The sequence below is a fragment of the Akebia trifoliata genome, chromosome 8 (genome assembly GCF_017979445.1).
Source record: "Akebia trifoliata isolate Shusen 1 chromosome 8, ASM1797944v1, whole genome shotgun sequence".
Taxonomy (NCBI): domain Eukaryota; kingdom Viridiplantae; phylum Streptophyta; class Magnoliopsida; order Ranunculales; family Lardizabalaceae; genus Akebia; species Akebia trifoliata.
Genome location: NC_141382.1, coordinates 2488327 through 2505513, shown reverse-complemented (window position 1 = coordinate 2505513; position 17187 = coordinate 2488327). Strand labels below are relative to the sequence as shown.

General features: G+C 32.4%; 1 protein-coding gene across 1 annotated transcript; it reads right to left on the bottom strand.

Moving 5' to 3' along the window:
- Positions 1–1511: 1511 nt before the first annotated feature.
- On the bottom strand, positions 1512–9398 carry LOC147395420 (Sulfite exporter TauE/SafE family protein). Its single transcript, XM_086450509.1, has 12 exons — positions 9152–9398; positions 8893–9052; positions 8244–8444; positions 8036–8097; positions 7889–7937; positions 7719–7774; positions 6427–6513; positions 6275–6325; positions 5937–6176; positions 4566–4659; positions 2667–2807; positions 1512–1816 (listed from the first exon to the last, which is right to left on the bottom strand). Exons 1-12 carry the CDS (start codon positions 9299–9301, stop codon positions 1737–1739), a joined length of 1371 nt encoding a protein of 456 aa, XP_086306635.1. The 5' UTR covers positions 9302–9398; the 3' UTR covers positions 1512–1736.
- Positions 9399–17187: the final 7789 nt, after the last annotated feature.

The window sequence follows — 17187 nt, the reverse complement described above, 5'->3', positions numbered from 1 at the left end:
TCTCATTTCTTTGTCCTTGCTTCTTGGATGGATCATTTGATCTCGAACAATACAACCCCACATTGGGATAAGGGGTAATAAAAATACAAATAAAACCACTTTTCTCAATAAAAGCAATAATTTTTTATTTTATTTTATGTTCTTAATCTTTTAAGCTTCCACTCACATCAAGAAACAATGTTTGATGATAAATATAGATGGAGTAGAGGACCAACCAATCCTATCTAATGTTGGCAATCTTGTCATCAACCCCATGGACCATTGTCCCAGATGTGATGGTCATTGTCTGATCCTCCATTGTCGTAGATCACGAAAAATAAAAATAATCATTGAGACCGACAATATCATACTACGATTTTTCAATGTATTATACACATTTGAGAATAATTTCCAGCCCCATCTTCATAATTTTTTCATTGTAGCAATCTCAAGTCCACATACCATTAACCGAAAACTATCAGGAAAATATTGTATGTTTTATTTGAGGCATTTTATCAAAGCTTCAACATTCGTTCCAAAAATTCACATTTTTTAAGGTATTTAATCTTAAGAAAGATGAATTATATTAATATTTCCATTTCATACATTATTGGAGCAAAATATTACTTTAAAGGTATTTTTATCTCTTTTTACAAGAGAGAGTGAAACCCTTATTTAAAATAGATGACCCAATATGCTGATTAATCATTTTGAGAAGGAAAAAAAACTTAAAAACCCAAGTTCTCTCATAGTAATTACATATAATAAGGGAGTTGTAATTATCTGACGCCCCCTTCACAGAATCGTAGATCCTTTGCTTCGAGATACACTAGTAAAAAGATTTATGGTTCTGTAAACTACCATGTTAGGAAGCATATAAAAAAGAGCGTCAGATTATCATAAGTCCTAATTATTTATTAACAAAAACAATTGAAATCCATTTCAATTAAAACTTAAGGAATATTAGGACTTGAATTCCACGTCTACGAAAATATGAAAAAGTGAATTAGCTTTTAGCATAGTTTTAAAACTTGTTGAGTCAACTCAGACATAAAATTCTATGGAACCAGCTAGTCCAATCAACTTAGCAAATCATCAAGTCAACTCGGTTGTCTCAGCACAAAAATGCACCTCATCAAGACAGAGAACTCAATCGGCCGAGTTATTTGGCTATACATATTATTTTTATGAAGAACTAAAATTAAATATTTATTTATTTTAAAATATCTAAATTATTTTTTAAATATTTATAAATTTAACATATTTTCGTTTCACTCGATAAGGATAATTAGTTAGGACATGGTTCTCAAGACCCGAAGAACATGAATGAAGATAGTAAAAGCAAATATTTCAATAATAGAGGAAGAAGATTCATTTAGCTTACCCAAATCTTTGGGATAAGGCTTTGAAGGCGATGGTTAAACTATCACACATTGCTAGTCCATGGACCTAAACCCAATCCCAAGCATGCATTGGGCTTAGCCCATGCTGATATCAAAATGGGCCTAATTACACCCCCGAGATTGCCAAAAAAAAAACAAAATGTTGTAGGTAAGTGTTAACAAGTAATTAACAAAAACCCACACATTAATAATTCACCAATAATGAAGAATTTCCAAGACATTTATTTATTTTTTAATTTATAGCAATATAGGTTGGGTTGGTCAATTAGTTATTGACCATTCCATCCTTCTCTTTACAGCTTTTTCCACAAATTGACCTCTTTCTCACAAACTTTGTTGCATCTGTTTTTCTCTTCAGCTACTGCAGATGTTTAGAAACCCCATGTTCTCATTTTTACGTATCATGTCCATGCTCGTTTCGATCCCAACGACACCTTAAAAGGAAATTTAAATTTATATCCATTAGTCTAATTTGAAAATACAAACAACGATAGAGTTGAATGAAGAAATATGTTTCATGCTGTCTGTCTTAATATTTGAGACAAGAGTACAAGACCTAAATAATTATCATAATAATTTTAGGTTAAATTTGAGATATTCCTCAAGATATAACCCACTTGACTTCGGTATTGAATGCAGGATTAACAAGAATGACTGAATCGCCCATTTAGAACTAGACAAGGCTTTTTTTTTTTTTTTTGGGGGGGGGGGGGGGGGGGTGAGCGAAGGTTGGCATGTAATTATGCCAACTTATAGGGGGGTTTAAAGTGCAATTTACCCTTTTTTTCCTTTTGGGGTGGAGGGATCGGGGATTTTTTGGCAAGAAGTGGAAAATGGAGGGCATTGCGGTCATTTTAAGTATTCTCTTGTGGAAAACTGAAGCCAAAGGTATGCTATCAGTTTGAAAATATGGGTGTGGTGAGGGGGTATCTTATTTTCACCAAAACATATAGGCTATTTTTACCTCAAAATTAGGCATAAAATTTTAGTGGAATAATCAAATCCATGCAAATTAGTTAGAGATGTGATAATGTGACTACCCCATGTGGCACACTCAATCGACTCTCTTGACGTAATAAGTATGGGAACTGTAGATATGTATGTCTCGGGAGACACTTTTTTTTTGGGGAAGTGCAGTTTTGTATCCCAAGGCATACAGATCTACGGTTCCTAAACTAAACTTTTCATGTCAGGAGAGTCGATTGAGTGTGCCATGTAGGGTAGTCAGATTATCATGATTCAATTAGGTAGATTTGAATTTGTTTAGAGAATGAGCATATTTACCCATTGTTAAGGCGCTAGCGAAGATGACTGCAGAGAGGATGAAGATGATGATGGAAGCTCTCTTTAACACTGCAACCAATTTCCTTATGAAGAATTGTCCCCAGAATCCAGCCATTATTGACACTGCTATAAGATACAAAGCTGAAAAAAAAAAAAAAAAACAAGAAACAACATATTAGTTTAAGTTTAATCTAACTTTGAATATGTATTTGGCCTAACTCGATCCAATCACGTATTTTATTTAAGTTTTAATTATGATTTTAGATTTTGAGATCAGGATCAATACACATTGATCAGGATTACCCACTCAAACTGATTGACCATTATTCATAATAAATCTATTTATATATTTTGAAGGAAATAATTGGTTCACCTTGATATAATCAGATTATAGAATATGAACAAACATTTAATATCTAAAATATTAAAATATATTAAAATGTCATTATCTTTTTCACCAAAAGAAAAAGAAAAAAGTAAGGATATTATTAACAATAAAAAAATATTAGAGGATGTTAATGTCCCAATAAAACATTATATATATGTATGGGGAGCGGTTCGGCAGCCCCTTATGGTGCCACACATGGTGCCAAGCATTTTTTGTAAATTACTTTTGATGGGGTTACAAGTTTTGGAATAGGCTGATTTTTTGAAACTTCTAACCCAAGTTTACAAGTTGAAGAATCGTGAACCATCCAATTTTTATAAATCACTTTTGATGAGATTAGAATTTTTAGAGTAGGCTGATTTTTGGTGAGGATGATCTCCTCATCATAAAGATCATCCTCACAAAAAATCAGCTCATTCCAAAGCTTGTAACCCATGTTTTGAAAAATGTGTGGCACCATAATGGGGCTGCTGAACCACTCCCATATATATATATATATATATATGTATATATTGATTTGGGGTCAAATAGAAATCTAAATGCTATAAATCTATTCTACTAAATAAGAAATTAGAATCAAACCAATATGCCTATAGAATCAAACCAACCCAAATTGAACTAAAGTAAGTTTGATTCGATTTCATGAGTTGTCAATAGTCTATAAACCTTCTTAGAAGTAAAATAATTTTAATTAAACATATATAATGGGTGGTGTTCGGAGACCTTAAAGAGAGTCAAATATTATGTCAAACAATTTTCAATGTATGAGTTAGAGGTTTTAGAATAAACTGATTTTTTGTGAGGATGATCCCTATGATAAAAACATGATCCTCACCAAAAATCAGTTCATTCCAAAACTTCTAACCTTAATTTACAGGTAAAAGAATCGTGAACCTTTCGATTTTTATAAACCACTTTCGATAAGGTTAGAAATTTCAAAAATGACTGATTTTTAATGAGGATGATCCCTTTATCATAAGGATTACCCTCACAAAAATTCAGACCATTTTAAAACTTCTAACCCATATTTTGAAAAATGTTTGACTCTTTTTAGGGCCTCCAAACGCCACCCATTTATAATAAATCATCAAATTATATATAACAAAAATCATTATCTATGTCCTAACTCTTAAAATAATTTATTATAAATTAATATTTAAAATAATTCTCGGATAGAACTGAATCAAGTTGCACACTTAATTGACAGCCCATACTATCTATGAGTATGAATTAGTTTCTGACGAAGTTAAAGGAGCACGTGAAATTTAAGCCCTTAAACCATATAGGCACGTGACACTCTGAATCAAATCTAAAATCAGAATTCTTAAAAGATCAGACGACAAGAGTTGTTCTGAGTCCAGGGAAAAAGACAAAAAAAAAAAAAAACAGTCGATAGAACGTGTGGATCGGACCTCCATGACAATAATTGATGGATCAAATAGTATTATATGATTTTGGATGATTAAATAAATAAAATTAAGAAAAAATAGAGGTGGAGAAGTGGGACCTACCATAGGGTATGGGGAACCTCTTGAGGAAGTAGAACTCCACCACAGACAGGGATGATGAAAACATCATCACAAACGTTGCTGTAGCACTTGCAACCTATCATCACGTAAACACCAAAACCATAACGTTTCATCAATTATTAATATTCAATAACTAAAATCAACTCCATTTTTTATATTTCATAATGGAGGATGTCAACCTTATTATGGACCATCATTTTGGACATCGTTGGAGTTGTTTGCACTCCAATCACGTATGTATTTTAAAATGGAGATTCATATATTTTATTTTATTTTATTTTAAATTCAAACCAAATTAAATATCCTACCCAACTATCTGAAATTTTTGGAGCCATCATCCAATTTGGAGTTTGAATACTTGAAATTCATCTAAACAAATATTAAGCCATTATCAAAAGATTAAAAATATACTTATAAAAATAGTTTGAAAGTTACCATTTCATTAATAATATGTATCAAGTTTGTCATTTGGATCAATTAGTCCAAATGACACCTCACTTGTCTTGGCTCTCCATCAAAGGTTGGGATTCCAAGGAAAAATGCATACTAATCTCTAGAAGATCAATATTAATATCTAAGAAATTTATATTTTTTTTATTTTCCTAATCATCTATTTGAAGGAGAACATCAAAATATCCTTAAATTTGTGTTCTATATGATTATATCCTAAAATTTGTGTGGGAATTCGGGGGGTGTGTGATCCCAAGGGCTAGTCTCGTTCCAAAAGGGCATAGTGAAAGAATCGTGATTTTCTAATGCCCCCATACACTCATAGGTGTGGCATGGGCTAGAATCTCAGATATTTTTATGTGGTATACACAATTGTACATCTTCATAAATATGTGCAATTGTGTATCTCGAAACGAAAGATTTATGATTCTGACACATGCCACATCAGCACATCAGAGAGTGTATGGTAACTTATGTCAGAGAGGGGCCTTAAAAAATGATTATTCAAAAAATAATATCTTTATGTGAGCTGATATCACATGGCCAATGATCCATATAGTGGTCCTTCGGTCACTGCAATCCGATCTCATCCATGTGAAGACATGAGAGCACGTGGCAAGCATAAAACACAATCAACCCACGTGCCAGCATGTATTCTGTGGGTCCATACTGAAAACATAAATACGTGAAAATTTTCTATATTTGTGTGAGACAGCAAATAGAGAAGAATCCAGTGCTCCCAAATTTGCATTGGGATTCACGGGAACATAATTTTCTGTTATTTTAAGTGGGCCCAATACCATATGCTTACGTGGGACAACTGCGTCCTCACTAGACTCTATTCCGTGCGATGACGTTGGACACCGATTGTTCAATGGATGTAAATTTTCTCGAATATCATACCTGTGGGATAACTCCAAGCTCGAGTAGAAGTGGGCCCAAAATGAATCCACCACCAGAGCCCAATAGGCCCCCAACTGTACCTCCTAATACGCCACAGAGAGCACAGAAAGTAATGTGGAGTACGGTCCACTCGATTGTCGCCTCACACACTGATTCAGTGTTCCCACACGTCCTCCTCCTCTTGCTCTCCCTAAACAGCTTCACAGCTTCGTATCCAAACACAGCAAACGCGATTGGGAACTAAAACAAAAAAACAAAGATCTGTGTGATTATGACGTGGACCCCATAAATCAAAATCAAAATCAATCTGGAACGTTCATCAACAAATCCCACTCTACCTGTAAGATGTTGAGTACCCAATACCATTCACTGCAAAGCTCTGTATCATTCTGCAAAAGAAAAACAAAATCTAAAAAGGTAAGATGAAGTCGGACAGATTTTCTTCTTGGTTAAAAGAAAGAAAGAGGAGATTTGACTTGAGTTGACTTGCCTTGACTATCTGAAGTAGTAGAAAAGAAACCCATACGATCATTAGCACCAAAATTCTTTTCCATCTCAGGTTGAAACGTAATATTTGCTGAAAATAAAGTGTAAATAAAGTTAAAAAATTGGGGTCGGGATTAAATTTCTCAAACTATATAAATAAAGACATTTTTGTACACAAAGCCAATTAGTCAAGAGTGTAAGACCTTTTACTTTGGGCATTTAGTGAAAGTCCCTTGACTATTGACTCTGAATTTGATGCCAGTGAGCTACATTAAACAACCACCAATTCTTCATAAAAATAGTACAAGCAGAAAAAAAATCTGGTCTCACCTCACAACGATATCGAGTTGACTCATTTGAGTCATCCTATTTTAACCTTCGAGATCGATGACTTGATTGAGTCATTTATGCAACCTTATACCATTAATTCGAGCTTTTAACCTAATTTTTTCTCAATGTTACAACATTAGGCCACCCCCATCAACTTTATACATTAGAGGAGACATCAATCACAGATGATTGTATAATCTTGTTCATGAACAATATTGAGATGACTAATCCAAGTAGTCTTATTGTCTTAGATGAAGCGAGTCGTCTCGTTAAAATCATGCTCATCAACTCATGAGTTAATACACATTGATATTTTGTTACCTCGTCGGACAAGGTGTCTTTTCAAGGGGTCCTGTATTAGAATAGTTTAGAACAATTTATTGTGTTTTTTTATTTTTTATAGAACAAGTTGTTGGTTGGTGTGGTCATTGGTGGCGGCAAAGTACAAATGTCTAATTCAACCATAGGCAAGTGTTGCAAGAAATTACTTGTAGAGTAAAGTATATTGTAGAAAAATATTAAATCAATTATAATTTCTAAAGAATAATGATGAATGCACACGATAAATCATATGTGGCTCAAGTAATAAGGGCACAAAATCGTAAATCTTTTCCTTGTGTATCTCAACAAAAAAAAAAATTCTATGATTCTATGCCCTTGTCACGTACAAACCATCCACGTGCATTCTTCACAACTCATTTTAAATTTTTTATGGTCATATACCCAAGTACCCAAATTCATAATTTTTTATTTATTTATGAAAATGGTTATTTGATGTAATGGGGCACAAAATAACCATTTTTGTAAAATAAATAATTGGGAATATTACAATTTACATAAATATTAAAAGAATATGACTGATTAATTAATTTTTGCAAGCCGTTTTAGTAAAACATCCTAATATTAAAATCTCCAAAATTAATAGTCAAATAAAAATAAGATTAAGAAGAAGGTGGGGTTACTTACTAATCTGGATTTCTCTTCTCTAGATACCAATGGTTCATACTCCGAATCGATAAGAACTGCAAACATAGAGCAAATCAAATCTCTTTATAAACCCAGAGATAAAAAATTCAATTTTTTATTTTATTTTATGAATCATGGATTTTTTTTTTTTTTTTTTTTCAGGATCTTACGTTCACCATGAGAGTTCAATGGAGCTTGTTTTTGTGCTTCTGCCTCTATCTGCAAAATTGATTCAAGAAACAATAAAAAGAGCTAGTTTAGATTAGAGTGTTTAATACTTTAATGTAATCTAACAATTTTTTCTTTGTGGAACATACATTGAAAATGGTCTCCTGCTTCCACATCTCAATCCCCTTGAAGAATGATCTCGATGAGGTCCCTGATTAGATTTTAAAAAAATGGGTCTTAATGTCTAATTAAAATCTTGAGAAATTATTCCAATCAGGATAAAAATTGATCAAAACTAAACGAAACGAAATTTTGAACCATGAGAAATAGTATTAAAAAGAATAGTAATAAACTAACCCAAGAAAAGAATTATAATGAGAACAGTGATGAGCCAGTAAGGGAAGACAACACTAAGTGTGACACCAATTGTGATCCCAAGCATTAGCATGGGTTGGAAGAGAAGGGCGAGATCGTAATCGATGATGGGTACATCTTTTGTTGGATGGGTTACCCTTAGATTATACCAAACCGACGACGCTGATGCACCCATAATCATACCTGCAATATCACCACCACAACACATTCCCATCTTAATTAGTAATTGGTCCAATTTCCAATTTAGTCTCTCTTTTTTTCCCTTTAAAACTTCCCTATTATGAACATGGGTTTCTTTTTTTAACTATAAATTAAAGTGGTCATTAGGTTTATTAATAAAAAAAGAGAATAAATGAATTGGATTCATAGTGTTTCTTATTGTATAAGTAAGACTTACGGAATCTAAAAAGGCACAAAGATGATTTGAAATAATTAGAAAAAATAGCCTTTTAGAGAAGATATGCCTTTATATAAAAAATAAAGTTGAAAAACTAAAACGTGATAGATATTGACCATCTTAATTTTAAAAAATCAATTTGAATAAATGGGTATCTTGTGATTTTATAATTTTGGATCTCACAATAACATCTAGACTTAATCATTAAAAATAAAAGAAGAACAGTTGGATTACATTTAGAGAGAGCAGCAGCAGACTTGGTATCAAAGCCAACAATCAAATTCAACATGGGAACAAAAATCCCTCCACCACCAACACCACCAACTGTCCCAAAAGCAGAACCCAGAAATCCAATCAAAGTTGCTAAAACACTCCTCCAATTAAACTCCAATTCCTGAACCCAAAAAAAAAAAATCAATATTTAATTATCTCCTTATTCATTAAAGTAAAAATAAAAAATAAAAAAGATTTATATAGAGAAACTAAGACATACCGGCCAAACTCTAACACTACCATGAAAGTTATTGATGTGGGCAAGCCTAGATCCATGTGGAGATTCTTTTGAGTTTGTGAGGAAGAAAGTTGATAGAACAGCAAAAGAGAAACCTGAAAGCAAATACAGAACCAACCCTTTTGTTCCCATGCCTTCTTCTGCTAAACCCAATGCCCAACTTAGTTGAACCACAAAATCCAATCTCTCTCTGTGAAACTCTCTTGTAGATTAAATAGGGAGAGAGAGAGATGGGAAGATTCAGAGAAGGTGAAGCGTTGATTGTCGTTTATTAAACAATGATTGAGACGGAACATGTGTTTGAGAGAGAAATCAGAGAGACAATCCAATTTGAGAAGGTTTGTGACACGTGTCAACATCTGCTAGAGATTAGGCAAATTAATAGCCGACTTTGATTCGTGAGTCACCTAAATTATCCAACTCCAAGGAGTACCACTGAACCTTCTTTCTTGCCAATTTCCATTCATAACTATTTAAACTAACGGTTTAGATGAGAGGAAAAATAAAGACTAATCATTTTAAGAGAATCTCTATGAATATTATTTAATCTCAACCGTTCGTTCTTTGGATGGAGAACCAAACATGTTTTTCTTGCCATAATTATTGCTTGGCTGTTATAGAAAGTAAAAAATTTCCTATTAGAGACAAAAAGGTGGGGCCCATTAGCCAGGTAGTCCATTGTACACTGATGTAGTAGGCGGCATGTATCGTCCTTGTATTCTGACCATAGGTTTGTTCCATGATTGAGAGTCAAATATGTTCTAACCTAATTCAAAGAGAGCTGATAGTACCACACCTACTTTTATTAAATCAAACCAATCAATGAAGTTAAATAGGGTGTTTAGTAATGTGTGGAAAACTAATATTTTTAACTGTCATGGTGCCGGAGTAACATTTAAATTGACATCGTTTGGGACATTGGTGTGCACAGGTACAATAGAAGCTTCTCCACAACCTAAAAAATGTCCATATTCGATGGTCCAAGACCATCGAATTTCATAAAATTTGATAGACTAAGGAGTCAAATTGATGCCAAATTTTTCATTGTCAATTTTTTTTTTTTTTTATAGGATAAAACCGTCAAATTAATAGAGGATAAGAGAAATTTGATGACTCTAAGTTGTCGAACCTGAGGAACATCAATAATTTTGATGGTCTAAGGTTGTTAAAATTCGATTTTTTAAATTTGTAGCCTTGGCCTGTTGAATTTTCTTCCCGAATTTTTCAATTTTCATGTAGTACTCATTCGTATCTTGAGAAAAAGAATCTATAGTTCTATAGACACATCCACGTCAACAATGTCTTAAATGATGTCAATTTCAATGTTACTTCAGTATTTTCTTATTTTTAAATCATATATTCATTTTGCGTTGTTATTGTCGTCGTCGTCGTTGTTGTTTTTCTTCTTCTACTACTATTCTAAAGTCTTTAGAGAAGGAATTAGTCTACAAGTGGAATTAATGAAGCATAATATTCATTATATCACATGGTTATTGGCTTGTCAATCATCAATCGTTGGACTTGGGTGGACAATCCTTTCTTGACTTCAACTTAATTAATCTCTCGGACTAATTTCTTCAAAGTTCAATCATCAATAACCAATTTCTCTCGATAATAATGGGAGGATTTGTGTATGAAAATGTTTATGTGAACTAGACAAATAATATCTTTGTACAAGTATTTTATTCAATTATATATAGTGATTTTATTTATTCAAATAAGAAAATCGATGTTCCTTAAAAACGTGTATTTTGTTCTTCAGGGAAATATTATTCAAAAACTAAAGATAAACATTTCTTCTTTTTTTAAATTATAAATGGAGTGTATGCATACATGGTTTGGTGTGTTATTCATAATCCCTTATAGTGTCATAAACAAAAGTTGGTGCGCTAATATAAATTCCAACCCCCCCAACACAACAAACATTCCATGGAGGCGTTCGTAATAGCTAACATTTTTCACCAAACAAAATGATTGTATCTTTGAATAGGGCTATCCTGACTAATATGACAAGGCTGTCGGTTCTGAGAATGCCACGTGTGAGGAAAATTGGCTATAGGCGGCTGCCCAACGTGCTGTTATCGCCTATAGTTCATGATTTTACCTTCACGGGTGTACTCAAAAGCCTTAGCAAGGTTTTGGACCTTAGTGATATGGTCAAGTTAGATTATTTCTAAATAGAAAAGAAAGTTTGGAATCAAGTTATATTGACAAGGATGGATAACTATGAGATGGAACTGTGAACGCCAATACAGATGGCTTTAACTTAAAAACAACACATAACTATGAGATGGAACTGTGAACGCCAATACAGATGGCTTTAACTTAAAAACAACACAACTTGATCTTTGAAGGAAACCAATGGGAGAACTAATTAATTATTTTAAATGAAAACTTTATTTGTACTTTAATTTATGCCTTTGATTAAAGGAAAAAAAAAAAAAAACATACAAATTGTAAACACTTTTCTTTCTAAACAAAAAGGGTGTGATCGAACCGCCAATTATTTGACTAACACAATTTGTCTCATATGAGTTGGAAATTTTGAAATGGGCTAATTTTTTATTTTCCTGTAAGGGAGATCTCTATGATGAAAAGATAAATCTCACAAAAATTTAATTCATTCTGAAACTTTTAATCTCGTAAAAAATGATTTATAAATAAATGGATGATTCCACGATTCTTAAACTTGTAAATTAGGATTAGAAGTCTCAGAATAACTGATTTTTTATGCGGATGATCTCCTCACTATAAAGATCATTCTCACAAAAAGTTATGCCATCTCGAAACTTCTAACCCATATAAGACAAAACACGTTTGACAAATAATTGACGATCAAACATGACCCTTCTAAAAATTAAAAATACTTGTTTAAAATTTAGTCCAACCTAGGTTCATTTATCAATTTGTTTGCTTTAGTTTAAATGGTATACATTTATTATCATCATCCAAGAATTTTTCTAATCTCAAATAAGGTTTGTTTAATGCAAATAATTATGAAAGAAATGGGAGGAGGAATGTGCGATTCGATTTATTATCATCGTAAAAGGATCTTTCTAACCTCAAATAAGGTTTGTTTAGTGCAAACAATTATGAAAGAAATGGGAGGAAAAAATATATATATTTATATTTGTCTTGCTCATTTTCTTCTTGACATATATACATAATGTTCAAGACTCTTATAAGATGTAAATGATAATGACGTAAGGGCCTAACGTCCGTGTGCTATATAATTTCCAACTTATCCTTTTGGGCTAATTATTTATCTTAAAATATACTCTTTGGCTTATCCTAACTCCTACTAAATTAAAAGTCTAGAAATCCCAATCAAAATATTTTCTTATATCCAAAACTCAACTTTAATGTTAAATTTCTCGTCGCTTAGTGTGACTATTAGTTGGGATAGATATTCCCCAACAGAAGTATCCTTGGACTGGGGAGTGGGGACCAACCATTGGCATGGGTTCCTTTAAAATTAAAATGTACTGTTCATCATGTTGTTTGGTCATATATGGCTAAGTAAATTATTGGTGTTATCTTTGTTCATCTGATCTCCAAATATTGCTTCAAAAGAAGAGAAGAGTAAGGGTGCCATATAAACGGACGTGCACTTCACGTGATTGATATGACAAGTGCACAGAATCATAGATATTTCCTTCAAGATACAAGGAAAAAAATCTACGACTCTGTGCACTTAGCATGTCAACCTCATCAGTGTTAACGCGTCACTTTATAAATAGTTTATTGTGAAATCTTTTGAAAATTTTAAAAAATGAGAAGATATTTCGTTAACGCCTCACTTTATAATTAGTCTATTGTGAAATCTTTTGAAAATTTTAAAGAGTGAGAAGACATTTCATTTAGGATTTTTTTGATAATTGGGGAATTGCCCAACAAGAATTTCTGAAACTTGAAGGAACTACTTGAAAAATAAAAAAATAAAAATTTAAGATATTTAAAGACTTTAAACTTTGAAGGAATTATTTATAAATTAAAATTTTATAGATCTTTACTGAACTTTGCCCGCACAAAATTTTGTAAACTTTGAAGGACTAATAGTATCTGAATAGGTTTGATAAGGAATTATCGAATGAATACATTTCTTTAAGGGGATGAGTGCTTTTTGAGAAGCGAGTGTGAGTCTACTTGTTATATTTTTGCTCACCTCTCTTTGTGCAACAATTTGCCTTGAATGAAGTAACATGTCAAGGTACGTAATATTTTCAAAAGAATGAGGATCAAGTAAGGTGTTTTGTTCCTTTAGAATAAGAACGATATCTACATGGCACATTTTGATTGGATTTTAAAACACATTAGTCTACTAATTAATCAAGTTGTTTATTATGCATAAAGCATGCAACCCCATGTGTTTAGTCTCAAATTAAAACATGGCATGTGGGCACCTTATGTTGCTGTAGGAACGTGACAGCATTCTAGATCAGGATTCTTTTCAAAAGGCCCTAGGTGTGGGTTATATTTTTAAACTTGATTAAAATTAACCCATTTTAGGCTTCCATCGATACCCCTACTCATGCTTGAACATGAGTGGCAATCTTTATTGAAACTTAATAGATTTTGATTTTGTTTGAAGGATTCTCCAAGTAAAATTTGCTAACTTGTCTTTTTTATCAGTTCTATTGAGGTCTTATTCCACAAGTAGACTTATGATAATCCTCGAAACCAACTGTCTAATTAAATTTATTAGGTCTACGTGTATCCAATCTTAATGACAACAAATAAATTAAACCAACCAACTTGTCGAGGTTGTTTTAATAAAGAGGCCTGCTATTTGCACCTCATTTTTTACTTATTACAATTCAATTAAAATAAACAAAACATAAGTCAATGGATGAAAAAAAGCAAAAATTGGGGTGCCAGTAGAAGAGCTTTGATTTTTTATGCTAAACTTTTATTGTTTGGGTTTATGATTTTATATTAGACTAATCATAATTGTTAAACAATTGAAATTGTTTCAATGAGTGTTCTACTGTTTTGTAATGTCAAGATTATAATTTGAGCCAAACCTTTGTAATGTTTGAACTTGAAGAGTGTGTTTTAATCTTTAATTGGAGTGTAACAAATAATTTTTTAAATCGGGTGTAATAAGTAAAATTTGGGGTGTCAATAGTAGCTCTCTTAATAAAATAAGGTACCCCGATATTATTTATTTAAAAGGTCCAATCTGAATGACAAATTGACAATATAAATAAACAAATAGATAAATTAATTGTGAGGGTTTAAGGTTGTTTTAATAAAATAGAGGAAACTGTTGTTATTTTACTAAAAAGGTCCTATCAGAATTTATAACTAAATCATGAAGGTGGTCCTTATCCCTTCCATCTAATGAACTCAGGCACGCGTACGTACCAATAAGTCTTCTGTTTGTCGTCCACGCGCGCGATACGTCCTTTTACTGATCTTCTTCTTTACGATAAGTGTTTGTCTGACCCCCTAAAGTTTGGAAAACTAAGAATGCCCTCACATTTCTAATTAACATTTACAATTGTCGATTCAGAGTACTCCACGGGGCACACTCAACCGACTCTCCTGACGTGACAAGTTCAGAACCGTGGGTATATATGCCTTGGGATACAAAACTTCACTTCCCCATAAAAATTTGTCTCCAGAGGGAGTTGTGTATCTCGGGCATATAGATCCATGATTTTCGAACTTATCGTATTAAGAAAGTCATTTGAGTGTGCCATGTGGGGTACTCAAATTATCTAAACTCCAACATTTTTTTTTTAAATTAAAGTCATTTTGGCTTAAACAAAAAAAATGAGTAATGATAAAAGGACTCTCCCCACATGGCATATTAAGAGAGTCATTTGAGTGTGTCATGTGGGGTACTCAAATTATCTCAACTCTAACAATTTTTTTTTTTTATTAAAGTCATTTTGGCTTAAAGAAAAAAAATCAGTAATGATAAAATGACTCTCCTCGCATGGCATACTCAATTGACTCCTCCCCCCCCCCGCCCCAAACTTTTGTTATATGCGTGAGACTTATAAATTTGCACTCCTCGTAATACACAATTGCACATCCTCATAAAAAGTGCACTTGTGTTTTTCAAGGAGTATAGATCTACGATTCTAGCACATGTCACGTCAGAGGGGGTTAATTGAGTATGTCACGTGGGGAGTCATTTTATCACGATTCAAAAAAAAATTACAATCCGACACCCTTACAACTAGTTGTCGAGGTTAGTTTTTTTTTTTTCGGGTGTGTGTCACGAAATTATATAAACTAATAGGTGTCATGTACAAAGGCACTTGCGTTAATTGTTTTCAGGGTTTTTGCATGATTAAATTTTTCATAAATTCTTTAAGAAATTATCTCAAACAAATAAACAATTTTATAATATGTTTTATCATTAAACATATTTTATTTTAAAAATAACATATTAAAAGGATTTTTTTAATTTTAGAAAATAACTAACTCGGGTGATTTTGACATACCCCCCTACCTTTTGATGAATATTAGGGATACCCCACCCCCACTCCCCCACATATTTATTTTGAAATTAACATATTAAAAGGATTTTTTAGTTTTAAAAAATAATTAACTAAGGGTGATTTTGACATACCCCTACATTTTAATGAATATTAGGGATACCCCCCACCCCACCCCCACATATTTTATTTTGAAAATAACATATTAAAAGGATTTTTTTTTTAATTTTAGAAAATAATTTAACTCATGGGTGATTTTGACATACCCCCCCTACCTTTTGATGAATTTTAGGGATATCCCCCCCATATGTTAATTTGAAAATAACATATTAAAAGGATTTTTTTTAATTTTAGAAAATAATTAACTCGGGGGTGATTTTGGCATACCCGCTTACCTTCTGATGAATATTAGGGATACCCTCCCCCCTCTCCCTTACACACACATTTTCAAATTAATGACTTAGATCCCTTGACTGTTGTCCTTAACGAGAAACCAATAAGGAATTGTCAAAAGACTAAAATACCATTGCAATTAAAATTCAATAAAACAATCAAAATCTCTAATATCAAAATTAGTATGGGACGTCAGATTTAGAGTGTAAGATTGAAAGTCTTGAGTTTTCTATTTCAAAAAGCCTCTTATCATTTTCAACCTCTCATTTTGATAAATACTAAAATCCTAGAGAAAATCGATCATAATTCATTTATTCTTTTCATGAATCACACAATATAGAAGAAGTAGCAAAGGTAATTTCAAAATCATGGTTGTAAATCTCAAGTTTTTGCATATTTTTTTATAAAATAAAAAAATATTACTTTACACCTGAGATTTTAATTTAAGATTTGAAAGTTAATTACCCATTCCTTTTTTAGGACTTTTTAAAATTATTTATTAAATCTGATACAACTATGAAATTGTAGCCTGCAAAGGACGTTAACCAAAGAAAAGTTTGGAGAAGATAAATATGTTATGAAAAACACTTTCCTTACTGAGTTAGTAAGGAAATTTCCTAACCCCATCGTCTTGTGATAACCAAAAACATGAGTCGATGCCACATGGTTGCACATAACAAAATTCTAAGATATTTGAAAAGTAATTTTTTTTTTTTTTTTAAGAGCTTATTTTTCACTATAAATTTTAATTTTAAATTTGGAAGGTCGGTAGCAATGTATTTTCAACACCATTGATCAATTCAAAAAGATCGATTTTTTACTTAGTTTTTTTTAATCAAAGTTTTTCCATGAAATCTAGAGTGTTGTGGTGTTGGAATTAGGGCTGTCAACGGATAGGTATCCGATCGGATATTGCTATATCCGAATTCGAATCCGAAAAAAAAGAATGATATCCGAATTCGAATTCGAATCCGATCGGATAGCACTAACAAATATTTGAATCCGAACTTGAAAATTATATCGGATATCCGATAATATCCGATCCGACAAAAATCCTACAAATGGGATTTTCTTCTTTGTGTGAGAGTAAAATAGGGTTTTACTGTGTTTGAGAGAGAGAGAGAGAGAGATAGAGGAAATACCCTTGGATGCTAGTCGGTCGGAGAAGACGAC